Genomic DNA, 25,616 nt, shown 5'->3' on the forward strand with positions numbered 1-25,616 from the left:
GGTTTAAAACCAACAGCAACAGATATCTGTTTTTATTTTATTTTCAATTGTTTTAGCTTTTACAAGACTGAGTTCATTCTCGGAACTGTATTAGTAACTGGCTAATATAACTGAAACTTGTCATACTGTGCTATTTTACGTGAAGTTTTTTTTTTCTAATTTATAAAAATATTATTACAAACTTGTAAGTTTTGGTATCAGAAGTCTTAAGGTGGAAAGCAAGTATCTCATATCTTTATAATGTTATAATATGTCCTATCAGAACGAGTTCTTTACAGGCTATTTGGTAAACGCAATGCGATATCTCGTCCAGTTTGTTTTATTGAATTTCGCACAAAGCTACACGAGGGCTATTTGCACTAGCCGACCCTAATTTAGCAGACTAGACTAGAGGGAAGGCAGCTAGTCATCACCACCCACCGTCAACTCTTGGGCTACTCTTTTACCAACGAATAGTGGGACTGACCGTCACTTTATAACGCACCAACGGCTGAAAGGGCGAGCATGTTTGGTGTGACAGGGATTCGAACCCGCGACCCTCGGATTACGAGTCGAACGCCTTAACCCACCTGGCCATGCTGGGCCTGAGATTTATTTCAAGTAACAATAAAAGTAACATTAAGTATAATTATTTCATCATTAACGTTTGATATAACCAGTTTTGTTTCATTGCTTAATATTAATACTAAGAACATTTCAGTGGAAATTCCTCGCTAATAGTACTATGACTAACATACAAATAAACTTATTTCATCGAATAATTTAACTCTGGATATACATGATCACTCAATAGCTTTTCTTAAATCTCACTCACTATTCAAATGAATACTTCTCTTTGACACCAATTCACTGTTTACGTAATTATAACTGATGCACCTAGGGTTCGATGTTAGTCGTAGTTGCTAGATTCTTGACTCCATTGTCATCGTGAACTGTCGAGGTATTATAAGGGTATTTTTATATATGTAGATGATGTTAACATCATATGTTCTATACCCAACATCTGTATCAGAAACAAAAAATTAAAATATAATTTACAACAATACCATAAATTAAACAAAGATATATAGATCTGATTATATTAAAGCGATTTTCAGTGTACAAATCAGCTAGTTACATTACAACAATAAATAATACGTATATAAAGTCGCGATAAAACGGAAGATATGATAACAAAGTTTTGCATTGTTTAGTGTATTGTGAGGCTTTTGGAAAAGGTGTAAAAGACCATCACCGGATTATGGCATGGGCTTATTTGGCTGAAGCTTAGAGCCTCACACTAATTAAGGAACCTCAAGATATGACTATAAATGTATTGCACATAGAGATTCTGTCTCGATTGGGCCTCTATAAGTTGAAAAGCCTAGGGCCAATAAAACCCTTAATCCGACCTTGCATAAAACTTTCATGGTTTGCACTATTAATATATTCAGATCATATAGATGTGTTTAAATGGCAAAGATTTATAACTCGAGGACATCCTTTATACTATGGCATTAGAAAAGAATGGAGTGTGGATCAACTTGGGGTACTAGGACCATCCAGAGAGATACCTACAACAATTCTTATCCCCAGCCATGATAAGAAAAGTGCATCTTCTTGTAAAAGGTTAGAAATCATGATCACAAAATACAATGGCAAAAGCGTTCATATTTCAGGGAGTAATATGCAACCTAACCAAGAACGATCAACATCTGGAACCGAAACAAAGGGGTTCTCGATAGTAAAATTTGCTTCATACCTCCTGCAGAACCAGACTATCTAAACTACTTGGATATCATTATTCTCGTATACTAGATAAAGTATAGAAAACAAATAGAGAAGAGTGGTGTTCACCAATGTTCCCTCTAATTTTTCAATCCATTTGCAAAGTGAATTTTTTCATGTGTACCAGTATTAAGGCAATGTGTCGATGTACGCCACTAGGTATTTTTAGACCATCGATCCTATTGGATCGTTGTTGTCGTTTTGCATTGTTACCATTTAATTGTTTGGGATTCAGGTCTATTGATTGCCATGATAACTAAGACTGTCAACTTGTTGAGACTCCTTACCATTACTGAGATCTTGGTACGACCAGATGGTGAGGACCCTCGACTTGCAATCTGAGGGTCGCAAGTTCCCCCTTCCCACCAAGCATGCTCACCCTTCCAGCAGTTAGGCGTTATAATGTTTAGTCAATTCCAGCACCCGTTGGTAAAAGAGTAGCCCAAAAGTAAGCAGTAGATAATAATGAGTAGCTAGATGACTCGACGTCGTCTTACATTTACTAAATTAGGGTCGGCTAGTGCAGATAGTTCTCGTGCAGTTTTGCGTGAAATTCAAAATAAAAAAACAAATAAATCGTTACTGAGTGTGCACTCGGCTGGAATAAGGAAGTGCGTACTACTTGATTGGTCGTTGTGCGGTCGCGCAGCTTAAAGGGAACATTGATGTGCACTGGTGGACACAACCTTACAACACATCTTTTCACAACTAAACTACGCTGCAGCTACAGCCAATCCTACTAAATCATTGGCACTAAATTAGCCCGAAAGTTAGCGATGGGTGGTGAGGACTAGCTAACTTTCAATTCTTAAATAGAAACGACCAGCGCAGATAGCTGTCGTGTAGCTTTGCGCAAAATTCAAGTGCAAACAAACAAACAATCTTGTTCCACCAAATGGAATATCGTCTAACGATACTCACATCAAATGTCTGTTTCGGTTATTTCGGTTGTAACCTTTGGGGGTCAGGTTCATTTTACCACCACCCCCTTCTGTAAAGATTTCTATTTCGTTCCAGTAACGTTTTCCATAAGGTCATGTCCATGTAGCTGTGACCAATACCTTGCTGACCCTAGGCCTGTGTGATAACTCTGTCCTGTACACTCGTTAATAGTTACATTGTTATTCACGTCTATCACAAGGAGTGCATTTACATATATACCCTACAATGCACTCATTTTATACTAGTGTACAATACAGCTGTAGGTGGCTTAATGAATACACGTAAAGTTGCTATTTAATGGGAAATGCCGCTTAGTTACAATTCTGTCATGTATATTGTATCTCATTATTCATGCCAGTAAATTGTTCTTATAGAGATGTTCATGAAAATACTTCACTCTCAATTGTTCGAGTCTGTCAGATGTATAATGCATGTTTGAATATCTACTCGATAAGTCTGATTTGGTTTTAAAATTTCGCACAAAGATACATAATGGCTATATGCGTTAGTCATTCCAAATTTAGCAGTAAAAGACGAGATAGAAGACAGCGGCTAATCATCACCACATTGTAGCTGCTCTTTTACCAACAAATACAACGATTGACTGTGATATTATGATGCTCCAACGGCTGAAAGGACGCGCATATATGGTGGGTTGTTTGTTTAGCGTTTTATAGCGCAAAATCAACTGGAAACGGTGTGACGGGGATTCGAACTTACGATCCTCAGCTTACGAGTTGAGCGCCCGAACCACCTGGCCATGGTAAGCTGTTGCTGTTTTGAATTAAGCACAAAGCTACACAATAGGCTATCTGTGCTCTGCCCACCACGTGTATCTAAACCCGCTTTTTGGCGTTGTAAGTCCGCAGACATACCGCTGAGCCACTGGAGGACCCATGCTAAGCCTTGAGAATGAGAACACTTTTAGAACACTTTATTTCTTTAATACATGTGTGTAACAATGAGTATGCGTGTATGTGATTAATTGTAATTGCTATGAAAGGTAATATTAACTTCTCACGTTTGGTGTGGAACTTCTCACAATCTGTTAAAAATGGATACCTTCCAAGAAGCTATTAACTAAGTGAAAAGTGATTTGTAGTGTTGAAAGATTTGAGGTCGCATCAGTAATTAGTGCTCTGAAGAGATCAGTACACATTTTATTACAGGGTTTCCTTTGTTTGGTAATAAACACAAAGCTACAAACAGGGCTGTGTGTATCCTACAGAGCTCCTTACCTGTGTGTCTAAACCTGATTCTTAGCTTTATAAGCCCTCATACTTATCACTGAGTTATTAGGGGGAGAGTCACAAGAGAGGTCGTCTGAATGAAATGGTTAGTCACACTATCCGTGCATATCCTGGCTGCAAACTGGTGTCATAAAACTACTACACTGCTGGTATAACTTACATAAACTGGTTTCATAAAACTGTTACACTACTTGTATAACTTACATAAACTAGTTTATGAAAACTGATAGACTGCTGGTATGATTTGCATAAACTGGCTTCATAAAACTGTTAGACTGCTGGGGTAACTTACATAAACTAGTTTATTAGAACTGTTAGACTGCTGGGGTAACTTACATAAACTAGTTTATTAGAACTGTTAAACAGCTGGCATAACTTACATAAACTAGTTTATTAGAACTGTTAGACTGCTGGGTAACTTACATAAACTAGTTTATTAGAACTGTTAAACAGCTGGTATAACTTACATAAACTAGTTTATTAGAACTGTTAGACAGCTGGCATAACTTACATAAACTAGTTTATTAGAACTGTTAGACTGCTGGTATAACTTATATAAACTAGTTTATTAGAACTGCTAGACTGCTAGTATAACTTACATAAACTAGTTTATTAGAACTGCTACACTGCTGGTATAACTTACATAAACTAGCTTCATAAAACTGTTACACTACTTGTATAACTTACATAAACTAGAAACTGTTACACTGCTGGGGTAACTTACATAAACTAGTTTATTAGAACTGTTAGACTGCTGGGGTAACTTACATAAACTAGTTTATTAGAACTGTTGGACTGCTAGTATAACTTACATAAACTAGTTTCATAAAACTAATAGACTGCTGGTATAACTTACATAAACTAGCTTCATAAATCTAATAGACTGCTGGTATAACTTACATAAACTGGTTTATTAGAACTGTTAAACAGCTGGTATAACTTACATAAACTGGTTTATTAGAACTGTTACACTGCTGGCATAACTTACATAAACTAGTTTATTAGAACTGTTAGACAGCTGGCATAACTTACATAAACTAGTTTATTAGAACTGTTACACTGCTGGCATAACTTACATAAACTAGTTTATTAGAACTGTTAGACTGCTGGTATAACTTACATAAACTAGTTTATTAGAACTGCTGGACTGCTAGTATAACTTACATAAACTAGTTTCATAAAACTAATAGACTGCTGGTATAACTTACATAAACTAGCTTCATAAATCTAATAGACTGCTGGTATAACTTACATAAACTGGTTTATTAGAACTGTTACACTGCTGGCATAACTTACATAAACTAGTTTATTAGAACTGTTACACTGCTGGCATAACTTACATAAACTAGTTTATTAGAACTGTTACACTGCTGGCATAACTTACATAAACTAATTTATTAGAACTGTTACACTGCTGGCATAACTTACATAAACTGGTTTATTAGAACTGTTAGACTGCTGGTATAAGTTACATAAACTGGTTTCTTGACATAAGTATAAAGACATGATGTGTTTTGTTGAAAATATTTGGTAATTTGTAAACCATGAAGATAACCTGTGTTATGAAGAGTTGACAAAAATAACATGGTGAATGTGGGACGGAAACTTTGGTTTCGCACTGCTGGTAGTACCATGACCCAAAAAGAGAGCATTCTTATGTGTTTACTGTACGGGCCTTTAACAATACAGATACTCTAAATGTGATGCTTTATTCAAGCTAAAGTATTTACAATTTAGTGTTCAAAATTTTGACGACATAAATATGTGTTTATTAGATATATATGATATTTTTATACAACACTTAAAGGCCCAGCATTGCAATCAGCTTGTTAAGGCACTCGACTCGTAATGAGAGGGTCGTGAGTTCGAATCCCCGTCACACCAAATATTTTCGCCCTTTCAGCTGTGGGGCTGTTATAATGTGACGGTCAGTCCCAGTATTCGTTGGTAAAAGAATAGCTCAAGAGTTTGCAGTGGGTGGTGATGACTAGCTGCCTTCCCTCTAGTCTTATACTGCTAAATTTGGGATGGCTAGTGCAGATTGTCCTCGTGTAGCTTTGCACAAAATTCAAAACAAACTAAGCAACACATATCTATACTTTCGAGGAAAGAACAGTGAAGCACCAACAGACAACATACTAAAAATTTACAAAACATACATTAGACGCAGCTCCAGCATGGATAACTGTAAGTGATAAAACAACTAAAGCCAAACTACAAACAATCCAAAACACACTCCTCACAACAGCATACAGAGTTCCCATAACAATATCATCTAAATTAATACATAAATATTCAAACATACCAGCCATAACACATAGACTCCTACATAGTACAATAATGTATTTTGATAAAAATTGGATGAAAAATGAATTACCATGCGAACTGGACAGGTATCTCATACATGATGAGATAGGGCAAAATAATATATATACATGTATATTAATACATGGATATTGCCCTGAAATGGGTCGCAGTAATTCAGCCCACTCTGACCCTAAAGCAGTAACTAACACCAACCAACACTGCATGACCATATAAGTAAAGAAAGGAGGAAGAGGTCAAAGAGCACCTGACCCTCCAGGTCACATATGATACCCAAAAATCCGAGGAAATGAGAGAGCGAACTATACTTTCGTCATAAACCTTAAAGGCTTGCACAGGATTTTTTTTTTTTTTTGTTAGGGCACTCAACTTGCAATTTGTGGGTTGCAGGATGGAATCCTGTCACCAAACATGGTTGTCCTTTCAACTTTGGGTACGTTATAAAATTACAGTTAATTCTACTATTCGTTGGTGAATAGTAGCCCAAAGATTTGAGGGTTTGGTGTTGTTATCTAACTTATTTCCCACTAATGTATCACTGCAACATTAGGAAGGGTTAGTACAGATAGTTCTCGAGTAGTTTTGCACGTAATTAATGAAACATAATTTAAATAGTTTTGATTTTCAGGTAATGGCGATTCGGTATCACCCTTCAAGCATGAAACACCTGTTTCTTTCAGACATCAAAGGGTAAGTTCAGCGATGTAAATGTTATTTAAAGTACAGTATTTGACTAAAGGATACTAGAAAACTAGTACATATGGAAAACTAATATTAGTTTCAGGCAACCTTTTTGTTATGTTCGGTGCAAAAGTTTGATAAGTATGTCACAAAGTTCTAAGAATAACATTTTTATTTCCCAAAGTCCAAAATGAACTTGTAAGAATATCATTTGGTGGACAAACTTATAAATTTTGGGTTCAACTTTTAAGCTCTGTATTACTGAAAGCCAGTTTTATTCGATTTAACTTTATGGCTTTCTCTCACTGTTTGGGGTATAAAAAAGTAGAAAAAAAATAGAACAATGGAATAGTTATCTGGACCTGTAAGATAATAGTGAAGAATATCCAGTGATATTGTGATATTTATGATATTTAATATAACAAATTAATAATATTTATAGAAAACTTAATGTCCAATATGGTTGGGTAAAAGTAAATAACTTATAGGTAACTAACTTTTAAGAAACGGAACAGTTGGGTTTGTCAGTTTCTCCTTTCTATTGTCTGTTTCATTATATATCATCCCTATGTTATGTCCAATTTTCTGTTCCTCTTTTACTTGATGTGAACACGTTGCTTTTCTTGGCTGTCCATGTTTATTACGACACGTTTTTTGCAACACGTGTATAAGGTCTGGAGAAATGGCTTGTTTGTGGGGTAGATCACTATTTGTATTTCGTACACACCTCAGTGAAGCTCACTGTCTCTATACTGGCACCTGAAATAAAAGAAGGCTTAGTACTTTTTGATCAGACCTCATATAAAAAATATTGTTATTGTTGTTTACGTTTTATTCGTAACTGAACTTCAAACTGTTATCTTCTTAAAAGATTAGGATCTGCACACACTAATTATTTCTCTTATTTGTAGGGGAGTATAGGATTGATCATTTGGAAGTTTAATTTTTCACACATTTTTATGAGTTGCTTTTGGATTTTTCGTTTCTTTGATTCACTAACTTCTTGAATTCACGATGACTAGAAACTCACTTGAAATAAACATGTATTCTAAATACGCCTGGTGTGGGTATTAACACTTTAATTAAAATAAAGTACAGAACAACGTTTCGATATTCTTAGGTCATCTTTAGGTTAACAAAGAGAGATTACAAACTTCTTTGGAAGTTTTAACTTCTCGAATGTTTTTGTTCGTATAATTATGATTGTTTACACAAATATATGCTTCCTATATAATTTCATGTTTCTATAGTTGGTTTTAAGTTTTATATTTCATGATGACAAATGCACTGACTCGTTACTGACGTCAATTTTTATGAAAACAACTTTTTAACCCTGTTTGTAGAGAGAGTCAGTTACAGTTTGTAGTCACGCGTGAAAACTAGCTGTTAGTTCTCTGCAAATACCGCCCATGTGACGTGATAGATAGGCATATTTTCCACATTTAAAAAGAAAACTGTGTTAATGAGGCTTGTGCAGTATTTCTGCTATTTTTGAAGATCAGTTTTCATGTACAGCGAATTTGTTAAATGATACAGAGCCAACGTGCACAGCGTTTCGAGAAAGGGATTATTCAACGCCCTCTATGAAAGTGAAAATACCCACTTCACTCATTATTGCGGTTGAAACTTACACCCAAAACCAATCAGAGCCAAGACCCTCATCAAAGGGGTGAAACCTGTGGTTATGAAAGAGAACCTGTTAACCCTCAAAAATGCCCTCACGATAAATCTTGACATGTCTTCCAATATTGTTGAGAAGATCGTGAACAAGGTTTTAAAACTGGCAAAGGTTTACAAACTAACAACACATAAGCTTCCAACCACACCCCAAAACCAGTGTCTGTTTCCATGAGAACAATGGTTAAGAAAACTAAAATCACAGCTATTATGTATGGCCACATAGCTGTCAAGACCTTCATTGGAGCTCCAATTTAGCCTGTTAGTTTAAGTAAGCATATGTTTTGAAATTGTAGGATAGTTGAGAAAGAAGAATGGGGCAGTGTTTCCGACCCCATGGAAACGTCACCTCAGGGCCAATGCAGAAATTGATGTGAAAGACTGTTATTTAAAATGAGGCCTTTGGGACTAACATGTATTATTATCTGTTGTTGTATTAAATTTGAAGCATTAGTTTTATGTTTAGTGTCACGTTCTCATCCATTAGTTAGCGAAAATTTAGTTAGTTTTTTAAATACATATAATTATCTTATCTTTCTTCCCAGGGTCGTCGAGATATTCAACAGGACAACCTAAGCATTGTCAAGGAAAGGAAGCGTTACGTTGAATTAGTAATTGTGAATGATAACGCACAGGTGAGGCCGGGTTTTGTATAGTTCTAAATTATAGTTTAACTCTTGCTTACCTGGGTTTTGAATAGTTCTAAATTATAGTTTAACTCTTGCTTACCTGGGTTCTGAATAGTTCTAAATTATAGTTTAACTCTTGCTTACCTAAGTTTTGAATAATTCTAAATTATAGTTTAACTCTTGCTTACCTGGGTTCTGAATAGTTCTAAATTATAGTTTAACTCTTGCTTACCTGGGTTTTGAATAGTTCTAAATTGTAGTTTTAACTCCTGTTCTCGTCACGATTTGGTTCCTAAACATAATCTCTTTACAACTGTGAAGGTTTTATCCAAATGTTGCTTAAGATATTCTTGTGGAAAACTAAATTATAATGGGATTTTTTTTCACAACGTAAGTAACCTTTCAGTGGCTAAGCAGTAAATATGCAGACTTACAATTCTACAAACCGGGTTTCGATACTTGTGGTTGACAAATCACAGATAATCCACTGAACAACATTCAAGCCCTTAGGCTACGTTGAACTATGAGTATGTTTACAGTTTACAGTAAAGATGCAGAATGGAATGTCTATGCTCTGCCTGCCACGAGGATCAAACCCTGAATTGTTAATGCTGAGCCACCAAGGAACTTTGATTATAGAATATAAGACGTTGTTATTAAATATGTGCAATAAGAACACATCATTGTTATATTGAGATATTAAAAGAAAGCAATATACATAAATGCTTTGTAAACTATGTCGAATATTTATCAAAGAAGGGATTTTGTGCTTTGCTGATAAGTGTGTGATTTCAATTCAGCAGGACATATTGCATGAGGCCCGGCGTGGCCAGGTGGTTAAAACACTCGACTCGTAATCTGAAAGTGACGGTTCGAATTCCTGTCACACCAAACATTTTCGCCCTTTCAGCTGTAGGAGCGTTGTAATGTAACAGCCAATCCCACTATTCGTTGGTGAAAGAGTAGCCCAAGAGTTGACGATGGGTGGTGATGACTAGCTGCCTTCTCTCTAGTCTTACACTGCAAAATCAGGAACAGCTAGTACAGATAGTCCTCGTGTAGCTTTGCGCGAAATTCAAAAACAAACATACTGTATGTTCCAAGGCAGGAGAACAGAATGTTGCTTATGATGAAATACTTGGTGGGATAAGTAATAATTAACACACTAGCTGGCTTCGTAAGTGTTGTGTCATGTTAACGTTGTTATTTGTAGTTAGAAAGTAAATTCTGAACGTAAAGATGCCAATATTACAATATATTATTGCCATGACATGTTTGGCTATTGCTGGGTAAGTGGGTTGTTTGTTTGTAGTTAAGCACATTGGGCTATCTGTGTTGTGCCCACCACGGATTTCGTAACACGGTTTCTAACGTTAAATACCCGCTTAATTTACCTTTGTAAGTAATCACACTTCTGCCTGTTTCGCAGAGAACTGTCACATATATTTTATGTGGTATCACATGCTTACCCATGCTTGTTTGTTTTTTGTTTTTTGGAATTTCACGCAAAGTTACATGAGGGTTGTGTGCCGTCCCTAATTTAGATGTGTAAGACTAGAGGGAAGGCAATTTGTCATCACCACCCACCGCCAACTCGTGAGCTACTCTTTTATAAAAGAATAGTGAGATTGAGCATGACATTATAAAGTCCCTACGATTGATGTTTGGTGTGACGGGGATACGAATCCGCGACTACAAAGACTTCTTTTAGATAAATAATCGTCCATGTCGGTAGAAATTTTGCTTCATTGGTTGATATTATGTAACATACAGTTTTATTTCGGAGAAATGATTTTTTACAATACAAAATACATATATTTTATTAACTGTTTATGGGTTTTCTTTTTTTTTCAAGTTTAGGAAATGGGGCAATAACAAAGACATTGTATTCGAGCGTTCGAAACAGGTGGCGAACATCCTAAGTGGGGTAAGCACAAAACTTAAGTTCATAAATTCTCCATGAATGTGATTTATTTTTTTCGATATTTAAAGCAAACTAAATGAGAAAGAAATTTCTGTTGAGTTACGTACATCCTTACTTCGATATCAGCGATAATATAGTTTCATATGAACTATTTTTATTAATTAGTTGTTACTTTCTTTGTTGTTAAACACAATGCTGTACAATGGGCTATCCGTGCTCTGCCCGTAGCGGGTATCAGAACCCGATTTTTTACGTTACAAGCCTTCAGACTAACAGCTGAACACCGGGGCATTTGTTACATCAGTCACATAAATATATCTTTTATTACTAGATGAGCACTATATAATCTATATTGATAATTAGAACTTTAAACTAGGTTTTGTCTTTTTTTTTTGGGGGGGCTACTATTCATTTCTGTATAACTTCCAGAGAGGTAATCATGAATATTTCCTCATCATGTTATAAGTTGCTGTAATAGTTACAAAACGGAGTTTCGTAAAATTTAAGTTTTGGATTAACCTTAATTTTAATATGGTTTTCGTCAAAATCTCCCACACTTAATATAACATTTTAGGACATTTGTCAGAAATTTTAAGTATAATGGAGGTGTAACTAAATAGTGTAAATGTAGCTGTTAGCGAAAAACAAAAAGTACCAATTTACTTACTATTGGTTCAAAGCCAATTTTTGGCTAAAATCCATAGATGTAGGCGAAGGGGCCCCGACCTCTTCAAGTATCTAGGCATATTAATCACACGTTATTTTTTCAGATCTTACACATAATAAACTCGTTTTGTGTCACTTAATACGAAACAAATAAAACGCCTATAAACGTTATTACATTTGATTTGATATAATTTGTTTTTATGACTATTTTATTAAAAATTTGATCAATTTCAGCTTTTAATTTCTTTGCTGCCCCCCGAGTACAAAACCCGACAATGCTGTTGCTAAGCCCTCTAGTTGTTAAAAACTAAAATGCATAATTTATTGATGGTAATTATATATCTTACATGAATAAATACGTTACAAAGAAACAATAAGTTTTCATTTGGAAACGTTACCACAAGTTTGTGTACCATATGAACAAAAACTTATTTTGGCACAGTGAAATATTTAAAAGGAAATTATAAGTTAATTTAGTTTGCTTAAAAAGTAAATTCGTCACAATACTAATTTGTTTGTTGTGTTTTTTGCCTGAAATACTAAATGGGTTTATTCAGTTTACTTTGAACTTAGGTTATTGAAAAGTACTGAATCATTATATGTTTCTAAGGTTTATTTTCACTTGCCTAACCCTAAACAGTATAATATTCAGTATTTCATCTAACAAAGTGTATATTTACTCTAACTATTATTTATTAGTCTGAATGTAGTGTTAAGTGAAAATGTATATATTTTGCTTCCCGGTACATTAAGATCCATGTAATATTCGATCACATTTTCGGTGCTTATTCTAAGGTATTATATATATTAAACTGTAAAAATTCAGTTAAGAAATAATTAAAACTGCTCACAGTCCCCCTCAAACATAAATTACTTTCAAGTTTCAAAGCATTTATGTAACGTAATATTTATAGACCAATTGACCATTCTTAAAATCGCACGATGACTAATATTTCTCAAGTCTTGAGAAAAAATTCCTCTGTATTAAAATTGTTGTTAAACTTATCTTTGAAATTTGTTCAATATTTCTTATTTTATATGAGGAATGGGAAAAGCTAAATCTCCTCAGATAAAAATTATGTTTATATGAAATGTATTAAAACTTAAGGTTTTTCTTGAACAGATTTATTCCCCATTGAACATCGTCATATCTTTGATGGGGGTTGTTATCTGGTCGGAACATGACGAAATTCTCGTCTCCAGTGACTCTGGGAAAACGCTCGAGAACTTCTCCAAGTACCGGCGAGAAAATCTGCTCAGACAACATCCCAATGACAATGCTCAATTAATCACGTGAGTTGTTTGTTTGGTTCTTTCGATCAACACAAGTAATAGTAATAATGTTGACAATATGCAATGTTTTTATGATTTATTCCAAATAATGAAGTTGAATATCCAAAGATCTTATGGTTAAAGAACATATCATGTAATTTCCCTCACGTTTTATTTTTATTGCCAAACACTTTCACCCCCACCCCAGTACATACATACAAACATGCTTTTTATTTTACACAAGGCAGAACAGTGAGCGTGTGGCTTCTGTTATTCATATATGTTTGATTCTTCAAGTTAAAGAGCGCTATTTGAAAAAACAAAGTTAAAAAGCAAAGTTCCATATTTTGGCTCTTTGATTGTTATTTGGTTTTGTTATTTTTATCTTTAGAAATTATTTTAATAACAAAAAACTAGATTTAGTTAAATTGGAGACTAAAATAGTAGGTATAATAAGTTTTTAATTCATTTTAATAGTGTAAAGCGTAGTAAAACGTGTGATTAGGCTTAGTACGCGTAACGAGTTATTAGGCTTAAGTACAATTCAACCTGCAGTGAGATTGCAAAACAAATTAAATACATTGTTTTATTTGATAAATACAGCCTAAAAACTAGTTAATTGCAATGTTAACAACATGCCCGTTGTTGTAGCCAAACATTATGATATGTTAACAAGCTTCGAACTGTCTGATAAAAGAGAATTGTAGTTAATACTCGAGCCTAATACCTCTCGTTGTTGCATAATTTTGTTCACATGCGTAATTAGATTTTATTACATAAAAAATACAATATGTTACAACTAGTGACAAAAAATAATACCTTAAACATTTCTCTGTCCTAGAGGTTTAGAGTTTGAAAATCAGACAGTTGGAAAAGGTACCGTTGGAACTATTTGCACTTATAAACATTCGGCGGGTGTGGTGATGGTAAGTAGGAAAATGTATTTAATTGAAATATTTATAATGTATTATCTGACTCTAATAATGCACTTTGAAAACATGATAAAATTTTAAAAATGTGTCTTTTCATTTCTAGATTAATCTTGTTAAAGTAGAAAAATTACTGGATAACACGGCTTTAAAATTGTAATAACACTTACCTTTGATATCCATTTAATATAACAACGAAGTTCATCCTACAGATGGACGCGTATACCATTTCAAATCTCTACAGTGGCATGTGGATATATTTTCGTTACAGCTTCGAGATTGCCGAGGTCTTACGACAATTTTTTAAATTTTGAACTTCACCACGTTGAATTTATATGTTTCAAAGGTAAAACCCACAATGTCAAATAAATGTTTTGTGGTAGTGATTGCTTAAAATATATTTTCTAGAAAGAAAGCCGAAACCTCATTAAACTTTAAATTCCCACAATTCCTAAGTAACTCGGCTCACTACTATCCTTCGTCTGCTACCATTGTTGTTTTATATTGTGTTCATCTTCATTTGAAATAGGACGAAACTATTTAAAGTTTCATTAAATATTTTACGCCGAAACTTATATTCCGTTTGATTGACAGCTGACTTGTTGCTGTGAGCAACAGTTTAGGCTTGTTACTCGTATATCTAATTGTAGATCTTTTTATTATTAATATTTATTTAACGCTTCGTGCCCAAGGTAGCTAAAACTATTTTTTAGCCGGACTTAACATAACTAATTCACCAGTTCGTTGCGAACTGTCTTCCAAGAAGCCTAAATGAATTACGGTTAACACTTCCTTGCCCCTTAAAACACGAAAACTCGGCTAACTGTAGGCGTAGGGTGATACAACCAGTACAACATATATACTCGCACCAAGGACTAGACCTCGTGGAAAAGCTAAGTAAGCAAGTGTAGAGTATGGACAAGTGGTGGTGGTAGTGGTATACAATATACTTCCAATGGAACACTTTCTTATAAATGACGTGCTCGAACGCATCTTGGTACTAAGGGCTAAACCTTCAAGGTCTCTTTTACTGCTTTCTCAACTTAGGCCTTTTTTTACGTAATATAAATATTAAAATTTAAAACTATGGGAGTGTAGGCTTCACTCTTAGATCTCCTGTTACTACTTTATTCGTCACACTAACTGATAGCTATTTTATGTTACAAGTAATTTTTAATGAGGTAGATGTAGGGATGGAAATGTTAAAAAGTACAGAAACAAGGTAGAGATGAGCACATAAAATCATAAAGAAACCTACATAAGTAACCATTGAGTCAATATTACAAGTGTACGGGAACTATCAGTAGTAAAACTTTATAGCGTTATTCATTTTACATGTTTTTATTCAACCCTGAATTCATGCAAATTAAAGAAATTCAACATTTACTTGTGCATAAAAGTTTTCTTAGAAAATATTTTATGGTTTTCTGTATTCTTCACGCAATATTGAATGGTTTTTTGTTTCATCATCACGCAATATTTTTTGGTTTTCTGTATTCATCACCGAATATTTTATGGTTTTCTGTATTCATCACGCAATATTTTATGGTTTTCTGTATTCCTCACGCAATATTTTATGGTTTTCTGTATCCATCACACAATATTTTATGGTTTTCTGAATTCATCACCCAATATTTTATGGTTTTCTGTATTCATCACGCAATATTTTATGGTTTTCTGTATTCATCACGCAATATTTTATGGTTTTCTGTATTCATCACGCAATATTTTATGGTTTTCTGTATTCATCACGCTATATTTTATGGTTTTCTGTATTCATCACGCAATATTTTATGGTTTTCTGTATTCATCACGCAATATTTTATGGTTTTCTGTATTCATCACACAATATTTTATGGTTTTCTGTATTCATCACACAATATTTTATGGTTTTCTGTATTCATCACGTAATATTTTATGGTTTTCTGTATTCATCACGTAATATTTTATGGTTTTCTGTATTTTATTTTATGGTTTTCTGTATTCATCACGCAATATTTTATGGTTTTCTGTATTCATCACACAATATTATATGGTTTTCTGTATTCATCACACAATATTTTATGGTTTTCTGTATTCATCACACAATATTTTATGGTTCTGTATTCATCACCTTGTTTCGGTACTTTTTATAATTTCTATCTCTACATCATTCATATTTTCTTCAAAATGTTTTTTCTCCTTGTTTCCCTTCTTTTTTAAAACAATACCAAATAACATTTTACAAGATAAATAAAAAATTGGGAATTGGAAACCTATAAATATGGATTGTGAAAATAAGGAAACTAGCCTGGAGATGTTGTAGATAATATTTACTCAAAAACCATTCCAGGTCCACAATCCCTTTTCCGAAGTCCGAAAAAATGCATCACTTCAATAGGGTCCAGGGCTACACCCCATAATCATATGCAGTGGTAGTTCCATCTCCATATTCTTCAGTAAGACACCACTCGGACACTCCACGATCAAGCTTCTATAATAACTCCACTTTCTGCATTATGTCAGATGCTTCATTTTCTCACTGTTACACATAGAGGTATCTGTAACTCTTTTTGACATTTTCACAGAGAAATTAAACACAAAGCCACAAAATACAAAGCAATACAAAATATCAGCAAACAGCAGACACACGTGTGACCAGAAGGAGCGCTGAGACACAACTGGCGCGCCTGTCAGGCTGCTGGGCCACGTCACACTTCAGTGACGTGGGTCAAGTGGAGTTGGGTCAGTTGTTATACTGACCCTCCACACTCCACAAAAAAAACTTCGGTTTCCAGAGCTTTTCGAATTTCGGAACTTTGGATACAGGATTGTGGATCTGTATTTCTTATCTCGAATTACATATGATGGAGTCAGAAGAATGGTTTGTAGTTTGAGCAAATATTGTCTTCAGCCTCACTCTTTTACAATCCTTACTTGCAGGTTTTAAATTCCAAATTTTTTATTTATCTTGTTCGCTGACTTCTTGCACTCAACTATGAGCAAATAATTACTTGATATGGTAGCTAATTACATATCTAGTAGCTAACTGATATGGTTTTCACTTTATAGTAGTGGCTTAGAACTAAGAAAACTGCAATCAAAGCATACGTTGATGTCAAATGAACAATGCAGTGTCAATAGCATGCAATAGAAAGGTATTTAACAGATTTATTTGAATTATTATAACCTGTTCCAGGCATTGGATAACTTCGTTATTTGTGTCTTTGGTGTTTATTTCTCATAGTTTGTTCACCTTAAACTTCATTAATTAGTTTGTATAAGGAAGTATATAATAAGAATATTAAAATAACGTTATACTTAGTACAACTTAGAACAAAATTGTTAGGAGATTATGGTATTTCTAGGAGCGCGAAATAAATTAACTAATATATTACTTCATTGAACTATGAGAGTTGGTGAGTAAATTAGCAGACGTTTGTCAACAATTAAATCCTGTGTTATTGAACGATCTTCATTTCCGTTGTTTGCTGGTGACAACAATTAAGTCCTGTGTTATTGAACGATCTTCATTTCTACTGTTGGCTGGTGACAAATCCTGTGTTATTGAACGATCTTTATTTCTATTGTTAGCTGGTGACAACAATTAAATCCTGTGTTATTGAACGATCTTCATTTCTATTGTTAGCTGGTGACAACAATTAAATCCTGTGTTATTGAACGATCTTCATTTCTATTGTTTGCTGGTGACAACAATTAAATCCTGTGTTATTGAACGATCTTCATTTCCGTTGTTTGCTGGTGACAACAATTAAGTCCTGTGTTATTGAACGATCTTCATTTCTACTGTTAGCTGGTGACAACAATTAAATCCTGTGTTATTGAACGATCTTCATTTCTACTGTTAGCTGGTGACAACAATTAAATCCTGTGTTATTGAACGATCTTCATTTCTATTGTTAGCTGGTGACAACAATTAAATCCTGTGTTATTGAACGATCTTCATTTCTACTGTTAGCTGGTGACAACAATTAAATCCTGTGTTATTGAACGATCTTCATTTCTATTGTTAGCTGGTGACAACAATTAAATCCTGTGTTATTGAACGATCTTCATTTCTATTGATTGCTGGTGACAACAATTAAATCCTGTGTTATTGAACGATCTTCATTTCCGTTGTTTGCTGGTGACAACAATTTAGTCCTGTGTTATTGAACGATCTTCATTTCTACTGTTGGCTGGTGACAACAATTAGATCCTGTGTTATTGTACAATATTTTACTTCATTGGTTGGTATCTTATCACACGACGATTATTCTGCACTTGATCTCAATGTTGTATACGTTAAACCTGACGTAACGCAGGCGCTTATTTTTATCTTTTTCTCTCGGAGTTTTGAAGAAAAAAAATTCGTTCAGTAACAAAACTTTTTTTGTGTGTTTTTTGTAGGACCACAACGATATGGTTGGTCTAGTGGGGTCAACCATGGCACATGAGTTAGGACATAATTTTGGAATGCAGCATGATAAAGTTGGATGTGAATGCCCTGAATATCGGTGTGTCATGTCAAGTATGACAGGGTAAGCCAACAAAACATACCTCAAAGTTGTTACACATTTCAGCAAATCTTTTCCACAATAATTTTCCTGAACAGGAAATTGAAGTACATAAGGATGATCTTTTCCAGATTTTAAACTTGTTTTCATTAGGTTACAGCACACAAAAATCAAGGGCCTTTATCATATCGATCTGTGGATAATGTAACCTTAACTAGGATTGCATATTAATCTTATCATTTTGAGAGAAAGTAAGATGAGAGGTCTTAGATTAACCCTATATAAAACAACCATTCCATTCACAGAATTATTCTAGCACTCTTTTTCTGAACCTTTTTCAAAAAGATTGTATTTTGTATAAAGAGACCAAAAACATACACAGTATTTCAAGTGAAGCCTAATTAGTGATTTATATAAAGAGGAATCTCTGGTTTGAGTTGTAATACATAATAAGCATGTCCTGGTATGCTGTTAGCCCTATTACTAGCAACACTGCTTAAGTTCTTTGAGTGTCTTACTTATCACTAGTAAACTATTTATCTTCAGTCATGCTGTTCAGTGGGATTTCATCAGTCCTAAATGTTTGATCTAAGTTATAATTAAAGTTAATATTCATTTGTCAAATATTTATCCATCTTACCAATTGGTCCAAGTCGATCTTTATTATTCCAATATTGTCTATACAGCTAGAAATAAACAAGAATTTGTTGATGTACCACAAAGTTTAATGTACTCAGTCCACTCAATTTGTTGATGTACCATAAAGTTTAATGTACCCAGTTCACTCAATTTGTTGATTTACTACAAAGTTCAATGTACCAAGTCCACTCAGTTTGTTGACTTACCACATAGTTTAATGTACCAAGTCCACTCAGTTTATTAACTTACCACATAGTTTAATGTACCAAGTCCACTCAGTTTGTTGACTTACCACAAAGTCTAATGTACCCAGTCCACCTAATTTGTTGATGTACCACAAAGTTTAATGTACCCAGTCCACTCAATTTGTTGACTTACCACAAAGTTTAATGTACCCAGTCCACCCAATTTGTTGACTTACCACAAAGTTTAATGTACCCAGTCCACCCAATTTGTTGACGTACCACAAAGTTTAATGTACCCAGTCCACTCAATTTGTTGACTTACCACAAAATCTAATGTACCCAGTCCACCCAATTTGTTGACTTACCACAAAGTTTAATGTACCCAGTCCACTCAATTTGTTGACTTACCACAAAGTCTAATGTACCCAGTTCACTCAATTTGTTGACTTACTGCAAAGTTCAATGTACCCAGTCCACCCAATTTGTTGACGTACCACAAAGTTTAATGAACCCAGTCCACTCAATTTGTTGACATACCACAAAGTTTAATGTACCAAGTCCACTCAGTTTGTTGACTTACCACAAAGTTTAATGTACCAAGTCCACTCAGTTTGTTGACTTACCACAAAGTTTAATGTATTTTTACTATTCAGTATGCCTCATCAACCCATTATGTTGAACAACTGTAAAGTGTAACACACTTCATCATTAAAATACACATTATACTTTACCCATTCATTATGTTGATTTACTGTGGAATATAACATTGCTCATTTAACCAATATGGTGAAGTAACACAAAGTTTAACATACCATATTTAACAGAAAGTGTTGACTAACCACAACATCTGATATAACTTATAAACTCTTTATATTGATTTGTCATATAACTTATTATTTTAAATTATTTTTGTGATACTTATTCACTGACTGTGAAGTTATATATCTCATCTATTTTCTTATATGGTATTACTTACCATAAAGTAAATTAGAATAAATGTTAATTCCAAAGTAAAGTGTAAGAGAAAACTCACGTGCCGACAGAGTTATTGATTTTTCATATACTGACTTTTCTTATTTGTCATCTATAACTTATGCACAGTTCCAGCATCAGTTTAATTAATCTCTCTTTACAGTATTACAGCTGTACCTAAATATTGGTCCTCATGCTCCATAGAAGATCTTATCCAAACCTACCAACGAAAAGCAGATATATGTTTGTGGAATGTTCCTTTGTACAATCAATACCAAGTTTGTGGAGATGGAGTTTTAGATGAAGGAGAAGAATGTGACTGTGGATTGAAAGAGGTATTGAATTTTGAAACTTAATCACCAATTAAAGTTAAGGTTTATAAAAGAGTGTTCATGAGTTTTGAGTAACTAAGTACATTAGTTTGTTTCTGATTTCTTTTTAATTTTGTGCAAAGTGACACAAGGACTATCTGCACTGGTCATCCATAATTTAGCAGTGAAATACTAGAGAGAAGGTAACTAGTCATTACCACCCATTGCCAAATATTGGGCTACTCGTTTACCAATGAATAGTGGGAATTGACTGTAACATTTTACTGCCCCATGGCTGAAAGAACAATCACATTCGGTGGGATAGACATTTTAACCTATGACTCTCAGACTGAAAACAAGCATCCTTATTTCCTTGCTGGGTTGCTAAATATATTAGAATACGGCTGTGAAATTAAAAAAATATATATTTAGTAAGAATGCCTAGAGTCTTGATGAGAAACTAAGTATTTTGGAATACAAATATGGAATTAAAGAGGGGCATTTTGAGAGAGAGTACTTTTGGGCCTTGAATAAAAATGATTCCATGGATTTAAAAGTGGCACTTAGAAAGACTTTTGTTTTTTTTAAATAACTGAAAATTTAGAAATGTCACTGTAGATGTACAGAAGTTAAATGGTGACCATGAATTGAAAAGGGGCATTTGTAGAAAATATTATCAGGTCTTGAATAACTGTTTTGGAATGGAATTACAAATTAACAAAAGATATTTAGGAAGAATGTAATAATCAGTCATATCAAGAAAACCCACTTGTAGAGAAAAATATATAAGTAAAAACGAGCCGTTTTTACATAAACATTTAGAAAGAATGTGTTGTTTTTTATGGCTTACAGTTAATAAGTTTCTTATAATGTAACTGTGGTTGCACAAAAGAACCTAACTTGAAGGTCTTCAGATGATGAGGTGTTATTCTCATCTGAATATTTTTTTAACTGATTTATTTCATGTTCAATAAAGTTTTGTAATAGCCATTGTATTAAAGTGTTTCTGATTTCCAGTGAATGTAAGTATCAAACTGTATTAACTGTGAGAGGTTAACAAGAATATTTTTCTTATATATATACACATATAAGAATACTTATATATATATATATGAGGTCTTTAAGGTCTCAATTTGTTGACACAATAAATGTCAGTGAGAGATGTTGACAACATTAATGCTTGAACACAAATGACTAAATTTCGTTAGGTGTTTACCAATTAACACTTTGTTTTAGTATGGTCTTAAACTTTTGACCAGCTAATATTTAGGCTAATCTTATAGTGTTTACATTTTCCCTATTAAATGCTAAAAACGTCTTTTTATTTTTATTTTCCCTTTTCTTATTTTCATCTTTCGAAGCTCTACTCAAATAAGTGGTTGAGTCTAACAATGCAAAATGCATATTTTTTCTTTATATTCATTGGCCTTAAGATTTTGGCAGCAGTGTATATACATACATATGACAGTTTTACTTCTATATATACATACATATGACAATGTTTTACTTCTATATATACATACATATGAAAATGTTTTACATCTATATATACATACATATGTTTGTTAGAAGAGAGAAGTATTGCCAAACTTTGCCAGCTTTTTAAAAGTGTCACTAAAGTAAAAACAATTATTCTGCTACTTATATAAAGGTTTTACTGTAAATTTTAACATCCTAAGTTATTACTTTATAACACAAAGTGTTATTATGACAATAAAACGTGTACTCTTTTTACATTTTGCTTTGCATTTGTGACTGGTTACAACTTAACTCAAAGTAAAGCTAGCAAAATTATAATATGTGTTAGCATTTTGTGGATAACTCCCAAAGTCATGATGAACTGTCTATTAAGAGCATTGGTTTGGTAACTTGTAGCATTACTCTTTCATTAGCGGGTTCTTTTACATTATGTGGTGAAAATAATGAGCAGTCCATGTAACAATAACAAATTAGTTGTACTTCTTCCTTAATGTTTCTTTACAGCCATGTACAAAGATATGCTAAAAATGAGGATTCTAGAGGGTATTGAGAAACAAAGTAACTCAGTAAGTGCAATATCTAACACAAATCCAAAAATGTAAGCACAAACTTACTGATTCACTCTATTAGCTAGGAAATTATTAACTAGATTTTGACACCTCACTGTTTTCATTGTAAGCTAAATTAGCTGACAAACTTAACGTAATATTTATGGACAACAATGGATCTGTTGATCCATGTCGGCTGTCCCATCTCCTTAGTCCCCCTCTGGTACAGCAGTAAGTCTACAGGTTTACAACTCTAAAATCAGGGGTTTGATACCCCTTGGTGGACTCAGCAGATAGCCCAATATGGCTTTACTATAGGAAAACACATACCCACTCCCTAAACTAATTTAAAACTATTAAAATAATTTAAAGCCAGTCCTTAGAGTTCATATATCTATCAAGCTTTCTTTTAAACTCTCTCAGATTTACTACCTTAACAACATCTAAAGGCACCCATTCTGTAGACCAAACACCCATTTTTATTATCTAATATTTGTTTTAGATATTTTGCAATGCCTATAGTTTATTAATATTTTCAAATATTCTAGAACTAACTTAATACAGTGCACCCTCTAGCTAACATATAAGTCATAATATTAAAAGTATTATATATATACATATATAACTAAAGAAATCAGATTTGTAGATTGCATTGGATCTTAGCAATAAATTCATTACTCATACCATCTGTTCACTTAGCAGACAGATGATTTACCATTAGGTGTGATAAACACTGAAGTTGTCTTTCATCTAGTTGTAGCAACTGTGCAATATATGGCACAGAGTCAAGTGGGAAGTGGTTTTATTTGAATAATATTGAACTTTGTTTAATGAACAGTAGAGAATAATTAATTTAGTAGTGTTGTACTTTGATGACATAGAATATTGTGTAATGAACAATAGAGAATAATTAATTCAGTATTGTTGTACATGAGTGATGTAGAATATTGTGTAATGAACAACAGATAATAATTAATTGAGTAGTGTTGTACTTGAGTAACACAATGTTCTTTTATAGTATTGTACAAATCCCTGTTGCAATGCATCTACATGCAAGCTGTTTGTTAACGCTACCTGTTCATCAGGAGAATGCTGTGACACTGCCACTTGCAAGGTATTACATTATATAATACTTAAATAAAAGCATTTTATTGACCATTTAGCACTTCAGTTGGAAAAAACAAAAAAATGTACCAAAATATCGAAGTTGTGAATGAATAAACTATCAGTAATTTTTACACTAGTAACAAGAAGAAAAAAATTTTCAGATCTTATGTTTTCTCAGTAGGTAAATAGATATAAATATAGAAATGTTTTTAATATATATAAATCAAAGTAAGGCTCTTATGATAATCTAGCTCTTTAAATGTTTGAAGTAAAGTTGTCTACTTCTTGAGTATATGTAATAGGCATTCTGTCGTAAACTGTGAAGACTTGAGTATGTGTATTAGGTATTATGTAGTAAACTGTAAACCCTTTTAGCATCTGTATTCACTATTCAGTTTTAAACTGTGAACATCTGATTTAAAAGTCATGCAGTTTTCAATAACTTCTGATTTAATATTTGAAAGAAACATAACTTACACTTTGGGCTTAGTATATATAAAGGTATATTTTATTATAGTTCAACACTTGTTAAAGACTACTTATTTGTTATTTAATTATGTCAGTTTAAACAACATTCATAAGGGTTCCTTATTCCACTTGGTGAAAGTGTGGAGATTTCCCCTTTTGCAAGAAGCTAACTTGAGCTTCTGAAATATGTTTGATATAAAACTCAAAACACATCAGTTATGTAATACACATGTTATCAAATTTAAAACTTGAGTCGGTATGTGATTATAAGATTTATCTGCATTTACAAAATGTTTACTGGGATTTATGAATAATTCCAAATGTCTAGTTGTGATCAGACATAAATATCACTGACATACACATACTTGAAGATTACTCTCTAGAAGATTAAATACTTGTAGTAAAGCTGAGGAAAATTGTAATTATTTATTAGTAATAAATACTATTATTTATATACACATAGAGATATATATAGGTATATAAAGATTAGCTACTAATGAATAGTTATATAGCTATTGACCATAACCATTGTAGATAGTTTACACTTATATGTGATAATGTAGCACTAATAACGTTTTAGACAAATTATATATATAATCATAGAAATATTAGCTAGTAATGAATAATTACACTTTTGTGGGACAGCTTACATTTATTGGGGTATTAATGTATTCCTGAAAAGTAATGAGTACACTTAAAAATTGTTACTTTTCACCAGAGGTGGGTATCTAAGGAAAAGATACCAATGGTTCCCTGTTGTCCATGTGTTATAAAACAGCTGAATGTAATGGCTTAATTGTTCAGAGAATGAATTTAAATTTTCAGAGGTGTTGGCTTGTACTTTTGTGATTAACAACAGAAAAGATTAGTTCAGTAGTGTTTGTAGTTCAGTGACACAGAACATTGTCTAATAAGCAGTGGAGAAGAATGGTCAGTGGCAAAAGCCATCCATGTGTCTCAGGCAACATTCTGCAAAATAACCAAGAAGGATTTCCATCGCGTGGCATACCTGTTTACCTTTCTGTACCTCAAGCAACCTATATATAAAGTACCAACAACCTAATCAATCAGAATTTAAGCCTAAAATAAAATAAGACTTATTTTTAAACAGTTCTCATAATCACTGATAAAATCACCAACTGTAAAAAGTAAGCCTTATCTTGACGAAAAGAATATTTTAACTAGTTTAAACAGTGACCAAAAAATTCTTTATCAAGATTTATCAAAGAGATTAAATGTCACTTTTTGTTGAAACTTACAAGTACCTAAAGACAATGTTTAATTTCTAGAAGAAAAAAAAAGTGCCAAGTCTGTTGATGGATAGAGGTGGGGTTAAGTTTGAAAAATAA

At 33.4% G+C, this 25,616-nt stretch overlaps 1 protein-coding gene and 2 long non-coding RNA genes across 8 annotated transcripts in view; 1 reads left to right on the plus strand and 2 right to left on the minus strand.

The window, feature by feature from the left end:
- The window catches only part of LOC143223708 (zinc metalloproteinase-disintegrin-like batroxstatin-1), a 44,698-nt gene that overhangs the window by 11,267 nt on the left and 7,815 nt on the right, over positions 1–25,616 (plus strand). For 4 of the 5 annotated variants that reach the window (XM_076452024.1, XM_076452026.1, XM_076452028.1 and 1 more), the window contains 8 exons: positions 6,913–6,974; positions 9,188–9,277; positions 11,127–11,198; positions 12,985–13,154; positions 13,975–14,059; positions 18,452–18,582; positions 20,518–20,689; positions 23,711–23,806. In XM_076452024.1, coding sequence (XP_076308139.1) covers positions 6,913–6,974; positions 9,188–9,277; positions 11,127–11,198; positions 12,985–13,154; positions 13,975–14,059; positions 18,452–18,582; positions 20,518–20,689; positions 23,711–23,806 — 878 coding nt within the window. The remainder of the gene's footprint in view (positions 1–6,912; positions 6,975–9,187; positions 9,278–11,126; positions 11,199–12,984; positions 13,155–13,974; positions 14,060–18,451; positions 18,583–20,517; positions 20,690–23,710; positions 23,807–25,616) is intronic. The other variant, XM_076452025.1, reaches the window with a different exon arrangement.
- Positions 26–15,092, minus strand: LOC143223711 (uncharacterized). 2 transcript variants are annotated; one of them, XR_013013058.1, is made up of 4 exons: positions 14,233–15,092; positions 11,863–11,933; positions 7,463–7,724; positions 26–1,003 (listed from the first exon to the last, which is right to left on the minus strand). It is a non-coding gene; the product is annotated as an uncharacterized LOC143223711 (long non-coding RNA). The 2 variants fall into 2 exon arrangements; XR_013013059.1 differs by lacking the exon at positions 14,233–15,092 and adding an exon at positions 13,953–14,042.
- The window catches only part of LOC143223712 (uncharacterized), a 55,144-nt gene continuing 54,421 nt past the window's right edge, over positions 24,894–25,616 (minus strand). Inside the window, exon 3 of the long non-coding RNA XR_013013060.1 lies at positions 24,894–25,304. This is a non-coding gene — a long non-coding RNA (uncharacterized LOC143223712). The remainder of the gene's footprint in view (positions 25,305–25,616) is intronic.

This window comes from Tachypleus tridentatus, chromosome 8, assembly GCF_004210375.1.
Source record: "Tachypleus tridentatus isolate NWPU-2018 chromosome 8, ASM421037v1, whole genome shotgun sequence".
NCBI lineage: Eukaryota > Metazoa > Arthropoda > Merostomata > Xiphosura > Limulidae > Tachypleus > Tachypleus tridentatus.